The 16,722-nt window shown below is 36.0% G+C and overlaps 1 protein-coding gene across 5 annotated transcripts in view; it reads left to right on the top strand.

Annotated features, from left to right (window-relative positions):
- Positions 1 to 10,446, top strand: part of LOC107776915 (uncharacterized) — a 57,105-nt gene extending 46,659 nt beyond the window's left edge. For 2 of the 5 annotated variants that reach the window (XM_075252101.1, XM_075252100.1), the window contains exons 17-20: positions 2,382 to 2,587; positions 5,584 to 5,735; positions 9,115 to 9,379; positions 9,835 to 10,446. In XM_075252101.1, coding sequence (XP_075108202.1) covers positions 2,382 to 2,587; positions 5,584 to 5,735; positions 9,115 to 9,379; positions 9,835 to 10,098 — 887 coding nt within the window. In that variant the 3' untranslated portion in view covers positions 10,099 to 10,446. Of the gene's footprint in view, positions 1 to 2,381; positions 2,588 to 3,178; positions 3,433 to 5,583; positions 5,736 to 9,114; positions 9,380 to 9,834 lie in introns of those variants that run through there. The other 3 variants (XR_012708824.1, XM_075252102.1, XM_075252103.1) reach the window with 3 other exon arrangements.
- Positions 10,447 to 16,722: the final 6,276 nt, after the last annotated feature.

Genomic DNA, 16,722 nt, shown 5'->3' on the forward strand with positions numbered 1-16,722 from the left:
TCTGCCGGATAAAATTTCAGGGGTTGGTAGTCGGAGGGTGATCTACCTCGTGGTGGTGTTGGTTTTAGCACAACACCGACAGAAAGTGACTTTCACTTAGACAAGCCTTAGGTCACCGAAAAAATTACACGATGACTAAGTTCTTTCTTCCCGGTTAACGCTGGAATGACGCACAGCGATCTTTTCTCACTAATGCTCTGATACCATGTGAGAAGGCACGGGAGAAAATATGTTATTGATATTGGATGATAAATACAATACAAGAGGTCCTTATTTATAGCTATACACTACAAGGAGATATTACTCCTCTTCCAATGTGGGACAAGACTACACTATACATATCTATAAACTAACATAATTGTATGCACTTCATATTACGATTCCAGAAACTGGACTTTCTCCTTGATAAAATGTACATGATAATTCAAGGACTCGACCAAATAGCATATGCCAAGAAAATGGGATTTCTCACTATTCTAATATAAGATAATTATTGTTTTAATAAGCTTAGTACATATACATAACTATTTTTCTTCATTTGCTGCTTTTCCTTCTTTATTGATAGAGCGAGTATCTTCCACCTTAGTTGATGACAATTTGGTCAAGAAGATTATCCCACCTTGAGCAAATGAGAAGCACATTATACTATGATGTGTAAAATAGACATGCTTCTAAAATATTCTGGGTTGGAATGTTTGCATATCGTGGGTTGATATTAGTTAAAAGCTGTTATTTTCACTTTGAAAGTATGGAAGCTGTTCTTTGTTTCTACACTGTCAATATACACAGCTATAACACCTCAGTCTCAAACTAGTTGAGATTGCCATACGAATCCTCTATGTCCACTCCATTCTATAGCCTGTTTGGCCAAGCTTAAAATTGAGAAGTGTTTTTTCTCAAAAGTACTTTTGCGGAGAAGCAGTTTGTGTTTGGCTAATTAAGTTGAAAAACACTTCTAAGCAGCAATTAGTGTTTGCCAAGCTTTTGAAAAAGTGCTTCAAGTGTATTTTTCTCAAAGCGCTTTTCAAAAAAGTTCTTTCGGGGAGAAGCTACTTTTTTCTGCTTCTCCAAAACTGCTTCTGCTTCTACTCAAAAGCATTTTTTTTCTTCTAAAAGCTTGGCGAAACACTTCAACTTTAAAAAAAAAGCACTTTTTTGAAAGAAAAAAAAAAGTGCTTTTGGCTACGGAGAAGCTTGGCCAAACAGGCTACTATTATCATTCAAATACTCAATAAGTTCTTCTCTGAGGCAATTTAGAGGTTCTCTGGCTAAAGATCCTCTAAATCTCTTGTTTGTCCCTACAATGACATAGAAATCTCTTGACAAATCCAACACGACTAAACTTTAATCCCGACTAGTTAGTGTCGTCCGTATCGATCTTTTTCTTCCATTTTGTTTTGCTCTTTATTAGGTTTGCACTGATTCCAAGGGATTGTAGGTGGCTGTTATCTAAAGCAGTCTCCAGAACATTGTTAAAATAGGGTTTCGGTCACCCAAGTCTCGTCCGAGTTTATTGCAATTCATATTGGTCAATTTGGACCTTTAGTCAACCTTAGGGAACTACGAAACTGGTAAGCATGTGTGGCACTAGATTCTTTAGTTTGCATGAAACAGACAAAGATCGCAACCTTTTGGTTCTGCAGTTCTGCTTGTAAGAGGATTTTGAGTTCTGTGGAAGTCCCTATGTTTTACAGTACTCAAGAAAGGTCAACTATCACAAATGGAGTTAGACGCTGGAAGGAATTTTTCTCCGGGACATACTGCTGAGCTGAAGCTAATGCGCCATCGCGCTGACTTTGGAGGAGAGGGAACTAATGACAATAAAAGAATTAGTTTTTTCTTATAAAACTTCTGATATCATGTGAGATATAAGAGGAGATTGGGAGTACACATGAAGTGTCTTATGCTTAGGAATATAGATACTTTATACAATACACATTTACATGCTTTAGATGTGGGACACTATCACAAGTCTATGTTTATTTACTCGTGTGACTATATGTAATCTGACAACCTAATTTTACAGTTGATATGCCAATCTTATCTGCTCATTTTTTGTACTTCACATTCGTGCGAAGTAATTTTGTTCCTACTATCTGTTTTATCCTTGTGTGCTTTTCTGTTTTTATTTTGGTTGCCCCTCAAATAGAGGGGTTTTGACGGTTGCAGGAAAGAAAAGAGAGGATAACCTTCCGATTTTCCTATAGACTGTCTGAGTTAACCACAGCTTTGGCAATATATTTTTTCTTTTGGGTCGTAGAGAGCTGCAAAACCTGCATATCCATGTAGCTTTAACTCAATAAAAACTATAACATTTGTTTGTTATGCAAGGAATGCTAAGGGTGGATACTATGCTTAAACTTTGATGGTTGCCATTTCAGGTCTGTTTGCAATGACAGAGCAAAGATTAGCCCTCCATGGGAAGCCTCAAGTTAACTGGTTAATGTGCCCAACGTGTAGACAGCATACTGACTGCAGAAATATTGCTTATGCTGATGACAGTCAGAATAAGTCATATCCATCTTCTTCAATAGCCTCTGAGAATTCTGAAGCATCTGTAAATGTCCGAGGTTCATATAGCACAAAGGTACTCCTTACTTTCATCCTCAAGATTCGAATTATATTTATCATTCAACTGTACTTTCCTAGCAACTTCCTTTGCCCCAATATTATTTCATGATCTACTCCCTTCTCCCCCATATTAGATAACTTAGTCCTAATATTGCAAAAATTAGGAGTAAAATATTCGTAGAATTTATTTTATAAAATTTTATAAACAAGTGATTAAGATAATGATTTGAAATGTGAAGACTAAAGAAGGAAAATTAGTTTTCAAAATAAATAATGTAGAATAGTATAATATACATCAGATTAGATGTGGGGGGGTGGGGGGAGGGGGGATTCTGCTATTTAAGAAGTTGTATCAAGTATCTTGGGACAAAAGCAAGTACTTGGTAGACGGAGAGCCAACTAACTTGTTTTGACTAAAATATGTCAAATCATTGCATATTGTCGCAGTTTTGATTAGCTTTACTTTTAATACATAATGCCTCAACCAGTGTTGTAAATAGCGCTCGCCTCAGCGCTAATAGCGTGAGGCGTAGCGATGCGAGCTGTCGTCGCTTTTCTTCTCTGTTGCGTTGCGATTTACAGAAAGCGCTTGCCTCTGCCTGTGTAGCGAGAGGCGACAGTGTAGCGAGATGCGACTATAGCGTCGCTTTTTAAAAAAAAAGAAAAGCAAAAGGGCAGAGACTAAAGAAAAAGGTCGCGATTAGGGCTTTGAGCTCTCAGAAGTTTCTTTCTTCTTCAACCTTCGAACAACAGAGCAGCCAAGTCGACCCAAGGAGATTTCGACCCAGCCCAGCCATCTTCTTCATCTGAAAGCTTCAAGTTTCTGCCATCTTCTTCTTCATCCAAGTCGACCCAGCCCAGGTATGCTTCTCTTCTTCTTCGAGTTTCCTTTCTTTATTCTTCTTCTTTCTTCTTTCTTCTTCTCTTCTTCTTTCTATTTTGTTTTTGCTCTGTTTTTTGTCGAGCAGCAGTGCAGCAAAAAACAGAACATATATGTCTGTTTTTGTGCTCTGTTTTTCGAGCAAGCAGCAGAGGCAGAGCAGAGGCTCTTTCTTTCTTTCTTCCCTTCCTCTTTCTTCTCTTATTTTGTTTTGGCTCTGTTTCGAGCAAGCAGTAGAGGCAGAGCAGAGGCAGTAGAGTCTCTTGTTTTAGACTTTTAGTTTATGAATCTACTATGACTATCTATTGAGTTTTTAATTTTTGAATTGATATATTTATTAATATATTATTGTTATTGAGTTTTTAGTTATATATATAATATTTTATTTTTTTGCATAAATTGTCGCTTCACACTCTCGCCTCAGTGAAGAGGGCCCTCGTCGCTATTTGTCGCGGCACGCTATCCAAAACACTGGCCTCAACCAAACAACACTTGAACCGAATATGGAACTGAGTCATTCATTTTGTGGCAGCGGGAAATTATGAATGTAACAACAAAAGTTGTTCTTTTTTTTTGACCTTGGAAGCAGATACAGTATTCCCACTTAAGTTATACTACAATGTATGCCTCTGTTAGATAGTTATGTATAAATAGTAGTCCCGTATGTAATAGGAGTAGAATATGTCCTAGTCCCATATATAGTAGGAGTAGAATATGTATTATATATAGGACTCATTATATCAATGTTAAAAAACAGATTTTTCTCCCGTGCATTCTCACATGGTATCAGAGTTTCAGTGAGAAAATTATCGTTGTACGTCATTCCAGCGACATTCGGGAAGAAAGATCTCATCGCCGTCCAATTTTCCGGCAACTTCGTCTTGTTCCCAGGGTTCATCACTGCTACAGTGGTACTGTACATATACCAATACCACCATCAGATCCGAAACCCTTGTGCGACCAAACCCAGAAATCCCAATCCCATTGAAACAGAAAAGCCAGTCACCATGCGTCTTTCCGGTTGGCGACTCAAGATTGATTTGTGTTATCTCCCCATTGGTACTGTTGTGCGAAAGCCAACACTACCATCTTGTTCGGAAAAGTCAGGCGACAAAACCCCAGTCAATCGCTCCGGCAGAAAGTCCCTCACACGCCTCCACGCATCGCCAGAATTAGGGTTCCGGCGAGCTACGGTAACTTTTCCGGCGCGTTTGAGCCATTCCGGCCACTTTTTGACAAAATTTCTTCAGGACAACTTACTCGTCCAGTGGTTCGTGCCTACCCATATAAATTACATCAAATTCTGACAATTTTTATTTTTTCAGGCGTGAACAGTGCACTTTTTCCGGCGTGAACAGTGACTTTCGGCGCGAGCAGTAATTTTCAGAAAAGTTTCTGTTTTCTGGTAGTGTTTTAGAACCTATTCTGTAGTGTGGAATTCGGCTTAGTCTCGCTATTTTCAAATTTTTCCGGCGACGTTTTGGCCAACTTCTGTTTATCAGCAACCACCTGGATTTGTTGCTCAGGGGAAGTCTAGTGGCCTTGTATGTCGAATGATCAGCTTGCAGATATTTTCACCTCGTATTAGTTACATATGTAACAAGTTCGGTATTGGCTTGAGGGGGAGTGTTAGATAGTTATGTGTAAATAGTCCTAGTCCCATATGTAATAGGAACATGTCTGTGAAGATGCGGACTATCTGCACCTGGACAGAAAGACCCTATGAAGCTTCACTGTTCCCTGGGATTGGCTTTGGGCCTTTCCTGCGCAGCTTAGGTGGAAGGCGAAGAAGGCTTCCTTCCGGGGGGCCCGAGCCATCAGTGAGATACCACTCTGGAAGGGCTAGAATTCTAACCTTGTGTCAGGACCTACGGGCTAAGGGACAGTCTCAGGTAGACAGTTTCTATGGGGCGTAGGCCTCCCAAAAGGTAACGGAGGCGTGCAGAATATGTCCTAGTCCCATATATAGTAGGAGTAGAATATGTATTATATATAGAGCTCATTATATCATTGTTAAAAAACAGATTTTTCTTCCGTGCATTCTTACAGCCTCATTATATTTTAAACAGTAGAAGAGGTACTTCCTTTAGTTGTTGTGCATTTTCAATTAATTGATGGAAGTTGTATTCTAGATTGAAGCTGTCACCAGGAGAATTTTATGGATCACTTCCTCGAACCTAGCAGCAAAGGTTCTAGTCTTTAGCAGTTGGAATGACGTGCTTGATGTGTTAGAGCATGCGTTTGCAGCTAACAACATAACTTTTGTGCGGATGAAAGGAGGAAGGTAATAATTTGCTTGTAGTCAACCTTGTTTGGTTCTTTTGAAGTTCAAAAGTATATTCTTTCCTAGGAGCAAAAGCGAACACTTATTCTTCATGATATGAGCAACCATGTGATTGATTCATATCCTGCATTATGTCTAAATCTCTGTTTAAAGAAAATGGAAAATTATGTTTATGATAACAGCAAGAATCTTTGAGGATGGCATGCCTTTACTTGCATGGGATCTAGCTGTGAAACTCTAAAGTGGTAATGACTATGGTATCTTGCATAAATAAATTCCTATGAAAAGAGTTCTCCTATCTCATGGAACCTCTCCAGGTTGTATCCTGATATTTACAGTCCTATACATGTGAAATAATATAATTGATTATTAGAGAAATATGTAGCATAATGGTCTTAGGCTAATCAATCATTGTTTAAAATTTTGGTTGGAAGATGATTCTTTCATATGGTATACAAGCCAAACTGTAAGTCCGTTCTCTTGCCTGAAAGTCCTCTCTTGCACTACCTTTGTCTCTACTTCTGGCCAATTGTACATTATTTCCACATGTTCTATTACTCTGGACTTCTTTCTCTCAATTTAGCTCATCGAACCTTTAACTCTGCGTCATGTTTACTTCTTTGAGCAACTGTTTCTGTTATGCACATTTTTTCTCAACTTGTTAACCTCATTTTCTCCACTTCAGGCCTGCACTTCATTGAGTTACCTGGGTTTCTTGGAAGAAAATTTAAAAAATTATACTTCAAGAAAAAGAAAGAAACCAAAAGAATACTAGGTCACATGTAAACTTTAAAAACCAGATTGCACATTCGTCAGAGTTTCATCAGAGTGTTAGAATTCAATATTAGTCTATCAGAGTTTTCAAAGGGATTATTATGATCTTTGGCTATCCAATTCCAATCCGTTGGATTAAGGTTTTGAGTTGAGAAGTTGTACTGCTAAAAAGATGAGCAATTTCTTCCTTCCAGTCCATAAGAGGATATTGCCTATGGAAATCAATTTTGCTGGTTACTCCCAATTCCCCGGAAGAAGATACTACAAATTTTATGAGGATCAAGTTCCTTCTCTAAATATGAGCAAAAACTATGAACCTGATTCATCCTCTTTCATCCTAAGGGACCATCTTTAATGTTCTCCATACTTGAGCTAATGTATCAAAGAGCAAGTTTCTGACTATATAATAAATAACTATTATAAGAATCTGGGAACAGTCATGCTAAAAAATCCAATTTATACCAAACAACCCATATTGCGGAAGTGTGGTTTTTAGTTTTTTACACATACTTGATGTAGTAAATCAGCTAAACCTTCAGACTGTCTTCTCAACTTTGAATATGAAGACGTCCCAGAACTAGCATTAATCCACTCTTGCTCTTCTGGTTCTGCATCCTCCTACTCCCTCTGTCCAATTTATGTGATGGACTTTCTTTTTTATCCTGTCCTAAAAGGAATGATCCTTTATATATCTAGAAACAATTTGACTTCAAAATTCTCATTTTACCCTTAATGAGATGATTTATAGTCACACAAATATCTATGGCTTGTTTTAGACCACAAGTTTTAAAAGTCTTTCTTTCTTTCTTAAACTTTGTGCCCAGTAAAAGGCATCACATAAAATTGGAAAGAGGGAGTATATGTTAGTGAGCTCCACTGATTTGCCCTTTGGCTTGATTGTTGATCACACCCAACTTTAGTTTTAAAAAGGATAAGTGGTCTCTACAAATTTAACCTGGCTTATAAGTCCAGGATCCATCCCACAGAGAGCTTAGGACTAGTTTTAGCTGGTTTAACTATTAAGTAAACTAAGTTGAACTATTACCAACTAATGTTTTTCTAATTGATATCTATTGAATTCAAAATAAAACAATGATTACAGATTTACTACTATTAAAAATATGTAGAGTAAAGTCAATTAATAAAAGGCCTAGGATCATGAATTCCCCAGAAATGAAATAGCTACTGCTTCTCTATGGATCTTGTCTGATTATTTTTATTGATCGCGAGTCACTAGATTATCGCTAGAACTTCCCAATTACTAGCGCAATAATTTCCTCAAATTACTCTCCCAAGTTATTTCAAGGATTCCTGTAAGCCAGCTCACAGAAGATCACAATAAGACTGAATTGTTCCTAATTATAGTCTTTATATCAAGCTAATTAATATCTTAATTAATCTGAAATATTGTTGTTCAACTAACACCAAATCTTGAAGTTCCTTTCCCAAGTTTAGGTCAAGAATCTAGGGCACATTCATTTGAGAGCTCTTCAATCAAACACAAGAAATTCGTTGTTGAAACAAATAAAAACAGATTCAGGCCTAATTTATCAAGAAGCAGCCAAATAGTTCACCTAATGAAAGGTTCCATCAAAACTTTAGATAAAGGAATAAGGACACTAGCCAATATCATTCTACTCATAAACCCAAAGTTATATAACAAGAGAGAATCCATTATCCTTAGAAGAAGGAAATAAGAAAAGTTTACGAAAAACCCTTTAGATCTTCAGTTAGAATGGACTCAAGGCTTTTCCCAGCTTGACCTTGCTTCATCAATGGTGATCTCTTGGCTTCCATGTCGAGATGCGGCTGAAAATAGGCTAGGAAGCATTTATGTCTGCTAAAAATTATGTGTGGACAAAACTAGCCCTCAGAGTATAAGCCTAAAATTTTGGCATGCGCGCCATACCCCACGGGACTTATTCAGTTTCTTTAAATCTTCAAATTCAGTCCAAAAATCTCCCTTCTTTTTTCTTTTTTATTTTTGGATAATTGTGGTGTTCGGGCCAGCTTGCGCGCACCTCGACTAATTCCACGGGATACTTTTCACCTCCCACCAGCAATAGGTACTAGGTAACTTTGTCTACCAAAGCTTTCAGATGGGAAGAAATCACCTAGTGTTTTTCCCTCCGTTGGAATTTGAACTTGAGACCTTCTGGTTCTGACCCACTTCATTGATCATTCGACCACATCCATGGGTGCAAATCTCCCGAATTGCTTCCTTTCACCTTGTTGGTTTCCTAATCTTTAAATAAATATTTAAGCCAAATCAGGTATTTTTAACAGCTAAAACACTCCGAGGACATTAAAGTGGAAAATAATTGATACTAAAACATAGATAAATATTCCAAATATCAATAGTCAATGACATAGTCTGGATCAGCTCAAGAATTGTATCTAACTTATGAAGCTACTGTGAATTTAAGCAGTGTTGGGCATCACATGAAAACTAATAGTTGGAACGAAGACGCATTCTTAGTTCATTCCTAAAATCTGTGAAGGAAGCAGATCTTGGTTTTATGGTTTAACATTTCATGTTGCATGTTTCAGTATTTTCCATGACACATCAGTTTCAAATTTTGAACTTATAGTACTGAGTCCACAGGAAAGCACATGTTGCCATCAGCCAATTCAGAGGCCTTAACAGCAATGTCAAAGAAACTGGCAAGAGACATGCAGGGCAACCAGAAACCAGATCCATTCAAGTATTGTTGCTCCTAATCCAACATGGAGCCAATGGCCTCAATCTTCTGGAAGCCCAGCATGTTATACTTGTCGAACCACTGCTGAATCCTGCAGCAGAAGCACAAGCCATTGGCAGGGTGCATCGAATTGGGCAGGCACATAAGACTCTTGTTCATCGTTTTATAGTATGTCTCTCTATTCTATTCTTCATTAATATTGAGTTGGGAGTCTGACTCTAACTCTGTATGTAATCAGTGTTGTGTCTCAAATTTGTGGTACGATGACTGACCTAAAACTTGTACTTGCATTGTTTTCTAAGTAACAGTTGAGCTGTCTGTCATGTTAAATATAACCTGAATCTCCTATTAACAACATGAATCTTGAATGAATGTGTCAACTCCATTCATATGCAAAAAGTTGATGAAACTTAAAACTGCTGAAGTGACTTTGGATGGAGACCTATTTCGGTCTTTTGATATGAATTTAAAGCTTGTGTTGCTGAGATGACCTATATTTATCTGTGCACTGGATGCTTCCAGGGATTCTTTGTTATACTTTTATCAACCTATTTTTGCTACATAGTATCATGCAGAGGGGATTATTCATAACTCTCTTTTTTTGTTGGTTTCTATCATAATAGGTGAAAGACACAGTTGAGGAGAGCTTATATAAGTTGAATAGGAGCAGGAATATCGGTTCATTTGTTAGTGGCAACAGAAAGAATCAAGATCAGCCCATTTTGACACTAAGAGATGTTGAATCCTTATTCAGGGTGGCACCTTCCACTGATGAAAAGGCAACTGGGAGCTTGACGCATTTGCCACCTTCTGTTGCTGCTGCTATAGCTGCTGAGAGGAGGCTTAGTGAACGGACATCTTGTCAAGAGCCACCAGAGCACTGTTGAATTTACAAAAATTGTGCTGTTAAGGAACAACTAGGAGTCCGCGCCATGATTCTCTTTCAGTCTTATTTCGATGTGTATCCCCATGCAGGACCGGAATAAAGGATTCATTGATTATCATGACATCCATTAGCAGCCAAAGCAGTGGAATGTGCTGGAGAGAGTGACTGTTGCTGCTGGCAAATTTCCAGTAGTCAGCTCATTTGTCATGATTATCTTGTATATAGTGATTTCCTTGATTCTCTGTACAGTCTGTGTGTAATAATCGCTTAGCACACCAGGTATAACAGTTAGATTTTGTAGTATATGTTTTTCGACCAGTCTATAGAGCAGTGTCATTTTTATGTTGAACTCTCTTTTTCCTCTCTGTGGTTCACTTGCAACGTTCAAAGCGCCTCTAGTTTATGTTTTTTTTTCTTTCCTATTTTTGATATCAAGACGCTAAACTTGTTAACTCTTTATTTTTCGACCAGCTAAGGAGTTGTTTGGTTATTGGGATAAGGATACTAATCTCGGGATAGAATATGAGATTGTATTTATCTCATGTTTATTTATAAGTATTAGCTAGAGGTAGGATACATTTTAGGGGTTTTTTTTCACTTTTAGCTTGTGCCAGAAACTATTTATATTTGATAGCCGAAAACATGTATAAAATTTGTATATAACATATACAAAATAATATATATTTTTCGACTATTATTTTAATAACAGCTATACAATATCATTTTTTCTCCAATTTTACTATATTAAAATGGTGGGATTAACTACCCCATAGAGAAGGTGGGATAGCTAATCCACCCACTTCGTAACCAAACAACCTCTATGGGAATGAATAAAGTAAAACTATTATGGTTTATGGTAGAATAAATAAGATTCTTCAACTATTAATTAGAAATTTCGGGATCGAACATTGAGTATGAAAAAAATCTTGGTTCGAAGCACTTTCTCTTTTAATGAGCTTTATGCAGCGTGAATCAAAAGTAAAATATAGGTGCCAGCTAAAATGTTTCAAAAAGGTGAATAGGAATAAAAATTACTCTTCAAAGATGATAAATAAACCATGTAAAATTTCAACTTCTTGACCAAAATTATTCCTTATTTTTGACTATAGGTCTAATTTTGTCTTTCCAATATGACCTTGATGCACGGGCACCATGCCACCATGTATCCTTTACGGAAAAGGATCAAATATACCCATGTACTATCAGAAAAAGTTTAAATGTACTTTTCGTTATACTTTGAATTCAAATATACCCCTATCGTTATATTATTGGTTCAAATATACTCCTTTTCCGTTAAGTTTGTCCAAAGTGGACATTCAATCCTACATGGTACTGACATTTGATGAGGTGGATGTCACATGACTTGCCACCTCATTGCCCCTAACTAATTCCCCTCGCTTCTATTTTTTTTTTCCACCACTAAAATTTTCTTCCCCTCCACCGCTATTGTCACCATTACCGCTACCATGAAAAATATTGTATTTCAAATTTTAGTCTTTTATATATGGATTAGGGGCGCTGAGGTGGCATACTATGTGACATCAACCTCATCAAATATCAGGATCATGTGGGATTAGATGTCCACCTTGTACAAACTTAACAAAAGAGAGTTATATTTGAACCAATAATATTACGACAGAGGTATATTTGGGCCCAAAGTATAACGAATGATATATTTAAACATTTTCTCACAGTATAAGGATATATTTAGCCATTTGCCGTATCCTTTTAAGTTTGCAAAAAATTGAGCACATTTAGTTCAAGTAATAACGAAAAAACTCACGTGACATTTATGAGGTAGGAAAATGTTTCCCCATGTCACTCCCCCCCCCCCCAAACCCCCCACCCCCACACACACACAAAGCTTTTCTTTCCAAGTCAAGTTCTCCACCATTGAATACCTCTGTTACGCTCTACTACAGCAGTGAAAAGAATAACCATAGTTTTACAACTTTGGTGGCATTAGTACTAAACAGCTGAAAGACCAAAACTCTTACAAGTAATACTCCACATTTTACTGAAGCCGCACGCAAGCTAAGCAATTCAGAACAATATTTCCGCATCATTTTCAAAAGATAGCAACATTAGTTAAACCCCGCAGCAGTTTTGGTTTCAAATTTTCAACCCTCACAAGGTAACCAAATTTACCTCTAGTTGGGAAATTCAATCACGTGAAGGAGAGTCTTGGCATAACTGGTAAAATTGTTGTTATGTGACTAGAAGGTCACGAGTTCAAGCCGTGGAAACAACTTTTTGCAGAAATGCAGGGTAAAATTGCGTACAATAGACCCTTGTGGTCCTGCCCTTCCCCGGACCCCGCGCGTAGCGGGAGCTTAGTGCGCCGGGCTGGTCTTTTGCCCTTTTTGGGGAAATTCAACTATGTATAATGGATAAATATTGCACAGGGCGCCCTATTTGGTCCACCCCTTTAACCTGTACCTATTTTGTAAATTTTTTTTAACTTATACCCACTGTTAAATAATTTCAGGCATTTTTCTCCTCTTTCTTCTTCTTCTTTTTCTTCTTCTTCGAGTAACAATGATTTTATATGGTATTTGTCAACATATTTTAAGATAGTTTATGATGTTTTATAGTGGTTAGCGGTTGTAACGCTTTATTTTTACTATTGCTTAGGGTTTCTTCTTTTTCTATTTCTTTAATTGCAAAATGGGTTTGTTGAATTTATTGTTGTTTTGACAAATTGATAATTGTGGTTTGTTCTTGATGATATTTAGAGGTTATTGTAGGCGTATAAAATTTACGGAATTAAATTCAAAAATTAATTTGGACTATATTTTAAATTCAAGATATATTGGTCCAAATAAATATTTTGGGTTAATATAATTGGATTAATTATATAAATCAAATATATATGGATTAAATAAATAAGTCATAATCCATTGGGCTAGCCCATTTAATTGGGCTAAAGTGATGAGCCAACTTCATTAAGCCCAAAATGTCATCTTCCTAAAGGCCCAGTTTGGTGTCACGTGTCATATGACGTGGCATGCCAAGTCAAATGAAAGATCCAATTAAATCATGCCACATGTCAAAATGACCAGGCATGCCAACTCACATTAAAAGGCCAATGAAATCGCGACACGTGTCCAAGTGACATGTTCTGGCCAATCAAATGCCGTCTTGTCACACTTCAATTTGATTGGTCGAAAAAAGTTTGTTCTTATCATAACTCTTCCCTACCACAACTATAAATATGGGTCTTCATAACTCATAAAAAATACCAGAAGTTATAACAAGAAGCAAGAGAGAGCTCGTGGATCAAACACTACAAATTTCTCCACAAGTTTCAAACTTCAAGCAATCAAGTTCAAGCTTAAGAACGAAAAACAAATCAAGGTCAAGTTCAAGCAACCAAGCTAAAGCTCAAGAACAAGATCATCGTTCGTGGCGACAACTACATATTCAAGATCAAGCTCAAAGGCCCTTGAATTTATTTATTATTCAAAAGAAGAATCAGAGGATTCATAGAGATTGTACACTCAAATATTTGAAATACTACGATTGTTGCAATATTTTTCGGCCTGATTTTATTTTCTCAACGCAATTTATTGTCTACAGTTATGTTTCAAATTTGAACTCATTTGGAGTAGATTTAGGTACTAAATCGTATATTAGATTATTAAAATTTGAGGAACAAATTTTTATTTCTAGTCAATTTACACTTCAGGCCTATTTGGCCTTAAGTGCATGAAAACATTGATTGCACTTCAGACCTTTTGGCCTTAAATGCATCTGAAGTGTAATTTTTTACTTCGGACTTATTGGCCTTAAGTGTAGGAAAACGTTTGTTGCACTTCAGATCTTTTGGCCTTAAGTGCATCTGAAGTGCAATTTCTTACTTCAGACTTATTGGCCTTAAGTGCATCTGAAGTGTAATTTTTTACTTCAGACTTATTGGCCTTAAGTGCATGAAACCATTGGTTGCACTTCACACCTATTTGGCCTTAAGTGCATCTGAAGTGGGTAGGCTTGTAACTTTTTTTGCAAAGTCGGTATAGATTCAATTGTGATCTCAAACTCGAGTATAAATGCAAAAGCCCCGAATAATGGTGGTGTTCACGGTTTGATTAAAATCGACCCAAATCAAAAATCTATTCAAACGGGCTAAATAATATTTTTGGGTTTAGTTTTGGTTTGATTTTGATTTTTAAAAAATTGACAATATTCCATTTAGATGATTTTATAAAATAAAAAATCGAAGAAAAAATTGAATCAGATTGACAAATTATATTCACAATTTGTATATATATATATATATATATATATATATATATGTTAAAAAATTTAAAAATTAAATATTTTGTATACTTTCCATCAAAATTTTATTTTTGCCATTAACATCTTAATAGTAGAACTACTTTGGTACTACTAAATAAGAAAATCTTCGGTTCCCTTTGTTTGAATAAACGCCGTTTATTTTTAGTTTACATTCAAACCAAAGTAAACCAAGTCTAAGCGGTCACGATATATTGACGAGTTTGATGGAGTTTAGCTGACTGAATCCATAAAACCTAAAAATTCACCGAGTCACTGATACTTTTTTATTTAAATTTGACTCTATAGGTAGGTATCGACGGGACTTGCGTAATATAGTTGTAGTTAAGGCTTTTTACCTGTATACACTAATGGTCTTTAGGCCAGCCTAATTCTTAAAAGAAAATCGTGAATCCAAACCCATTTTGTAAGGAAATAACTATGAAATTTTTACCTAGAATTTGTTTATAAACTTTATTCACCTATTAAAGCTTATAGATTCAAGAGATTATTTTCCATAGCTCTTATATTAGTGATTGCTATATGTAGGTAATTATTATGTGGGCTTTCTGATTTTTGTTTTTTCCTCTTCTAGGGGCGTGTGGATGGTTTTTTTTTAAGGTTTCACCGTTAGTTACAAATGGACATGGATGTTTTCTGTTACTTGGACAAAATATGTTCAAGTTTTACAAATTTAGTCCGTTTTGATTGACTTATTTTAAGTGTTTTTAAGTCAAAATAATTTTTAAGTCATTAGAGTATATAAGGTGCTTTTAAAGGTCAAATTAAGCCTATCTCAAAGATGAAGGACAATTTTGGCCGAGAACTCTTTTTTCCTTTACAGCTTGATGGATGGTTGATATGTATTGTTTCATAATGTATTATATAATATTAGAATTTATTATAATGTATCGTTTTGATGTATACAATATTTGGATATATTGTATTATTTGTCGTCGTTTCATGATATCATGCACTAATAATATAAAAAATAAACTTGTAATATTATAAAGAAAAAGTAAATTACGAGATATAATTACTATATAAATAGGTAGAGTAAATGATAAAATAGAATTATTTAATAAGGAAGGGCACGATGAGAGGGAAAAAAAAGTAACGACGTGACCACACCAAATCGGCCATTCCACAAAGTGACACTTTTCATCGTTACGTAACGACGAATTTAACGATATAATATACTCCTTCCATTTCAAATTAGATGAGATGCTTTCCTTTTTAGTTTGTTCCAAAATAAATGACACATTTCTAAATTTGGAAATAATTCAACTTTAAACTATTCATTTTATACATTTTACCATTAATGAGAAGCTTTTATAACTATATTGGTCCAAATAAATATTTTGGGTTAATATAATTGGATTAATTATATAAATTAAATATATATGGATTAAATAAATAAGTCATAATCCATTGGGCTAGCCCATTTAATTGGGCTAAAGTGATGAGCCAACTTCATTAAGCCCAAAATGTCATCTACCTAAAGGCCCAGTTTGGTGTCACGTGTCATATGACGTGGCATGCCAAGTCAAATGAAAGATCCAATTAAATCATGCCACATGTCAAAATAACCAGGCATGCCAACTCACATTAAAAGGCCAATGAAATCGTGACACGTGTCCAAGTGACATGTTCTGGCCAATCAAATGCCGTCTTGTCACACTTCAATTTGATTGGTCGAAAAAAGTTTGTTCCTATCATAACTCTTCCCTACCACAACTATAAATATGGGTCTTCATAACTCATAAAAAACACCAGAAGTTATAACAAGAAGCAAGAGAGAGCTCGTGGATCAAACACTACAAATTTCTCCACAAGTTTCAAACTCCAAGCAATCAAGTTCAAGCTTAAGAACGAAAAACAAATCAAGGTCAAGTTCAAGCAACCAAGCTAAAGCTCAAGAACAAGATCATCGTTCGTGGCGACAACTACATATTCAAGATCAAGCTCAAAGGCCCTTGAATTTATTTATTATTCAAAAGAAGAATCAGAGGATTCATAGAGATTGTACACTCAAATATTTGAAATACTACGATTGTTGCAATATTTTTCGGCCTGATTTTATTTTCTCAACGCAATTTATTGTCTACAGTTATGTTTCAAATTTGAACTCATTTGGAGTAGATTTAGGTACTAAATCGTATATTAGATTATTAAAATTTGAGGAACAAATTTTTATTTCTAGTCAATTTACACTTCAGGCCTATTTGGCCTTAAGTGCATGAAAACGTTGATTGCACTTCAGACCTTTTGGCCTTAAATGCATCTGAAGTGTAATTTTTTACTTCGGACTTATTGGCCTTAAGTGTAGGAAAACGTTTGTTGCACTTCA

This window comes from Nicotiana tabacum, chromosome 4, assembly GCF_000715075.1.
Source record: "Nicotiana tabacum cultivar K326 chromosome 4, ASM71507v2, whole genome shotgun sequence".
NCBI classification, from domain to species: domain Eukaryota; kingdom Viridiplantae; phylum Streptophyta; class Magnoliopsida; order Solanales; family Solanaceae; genus Nicotiana; species Nicotiana tabacum.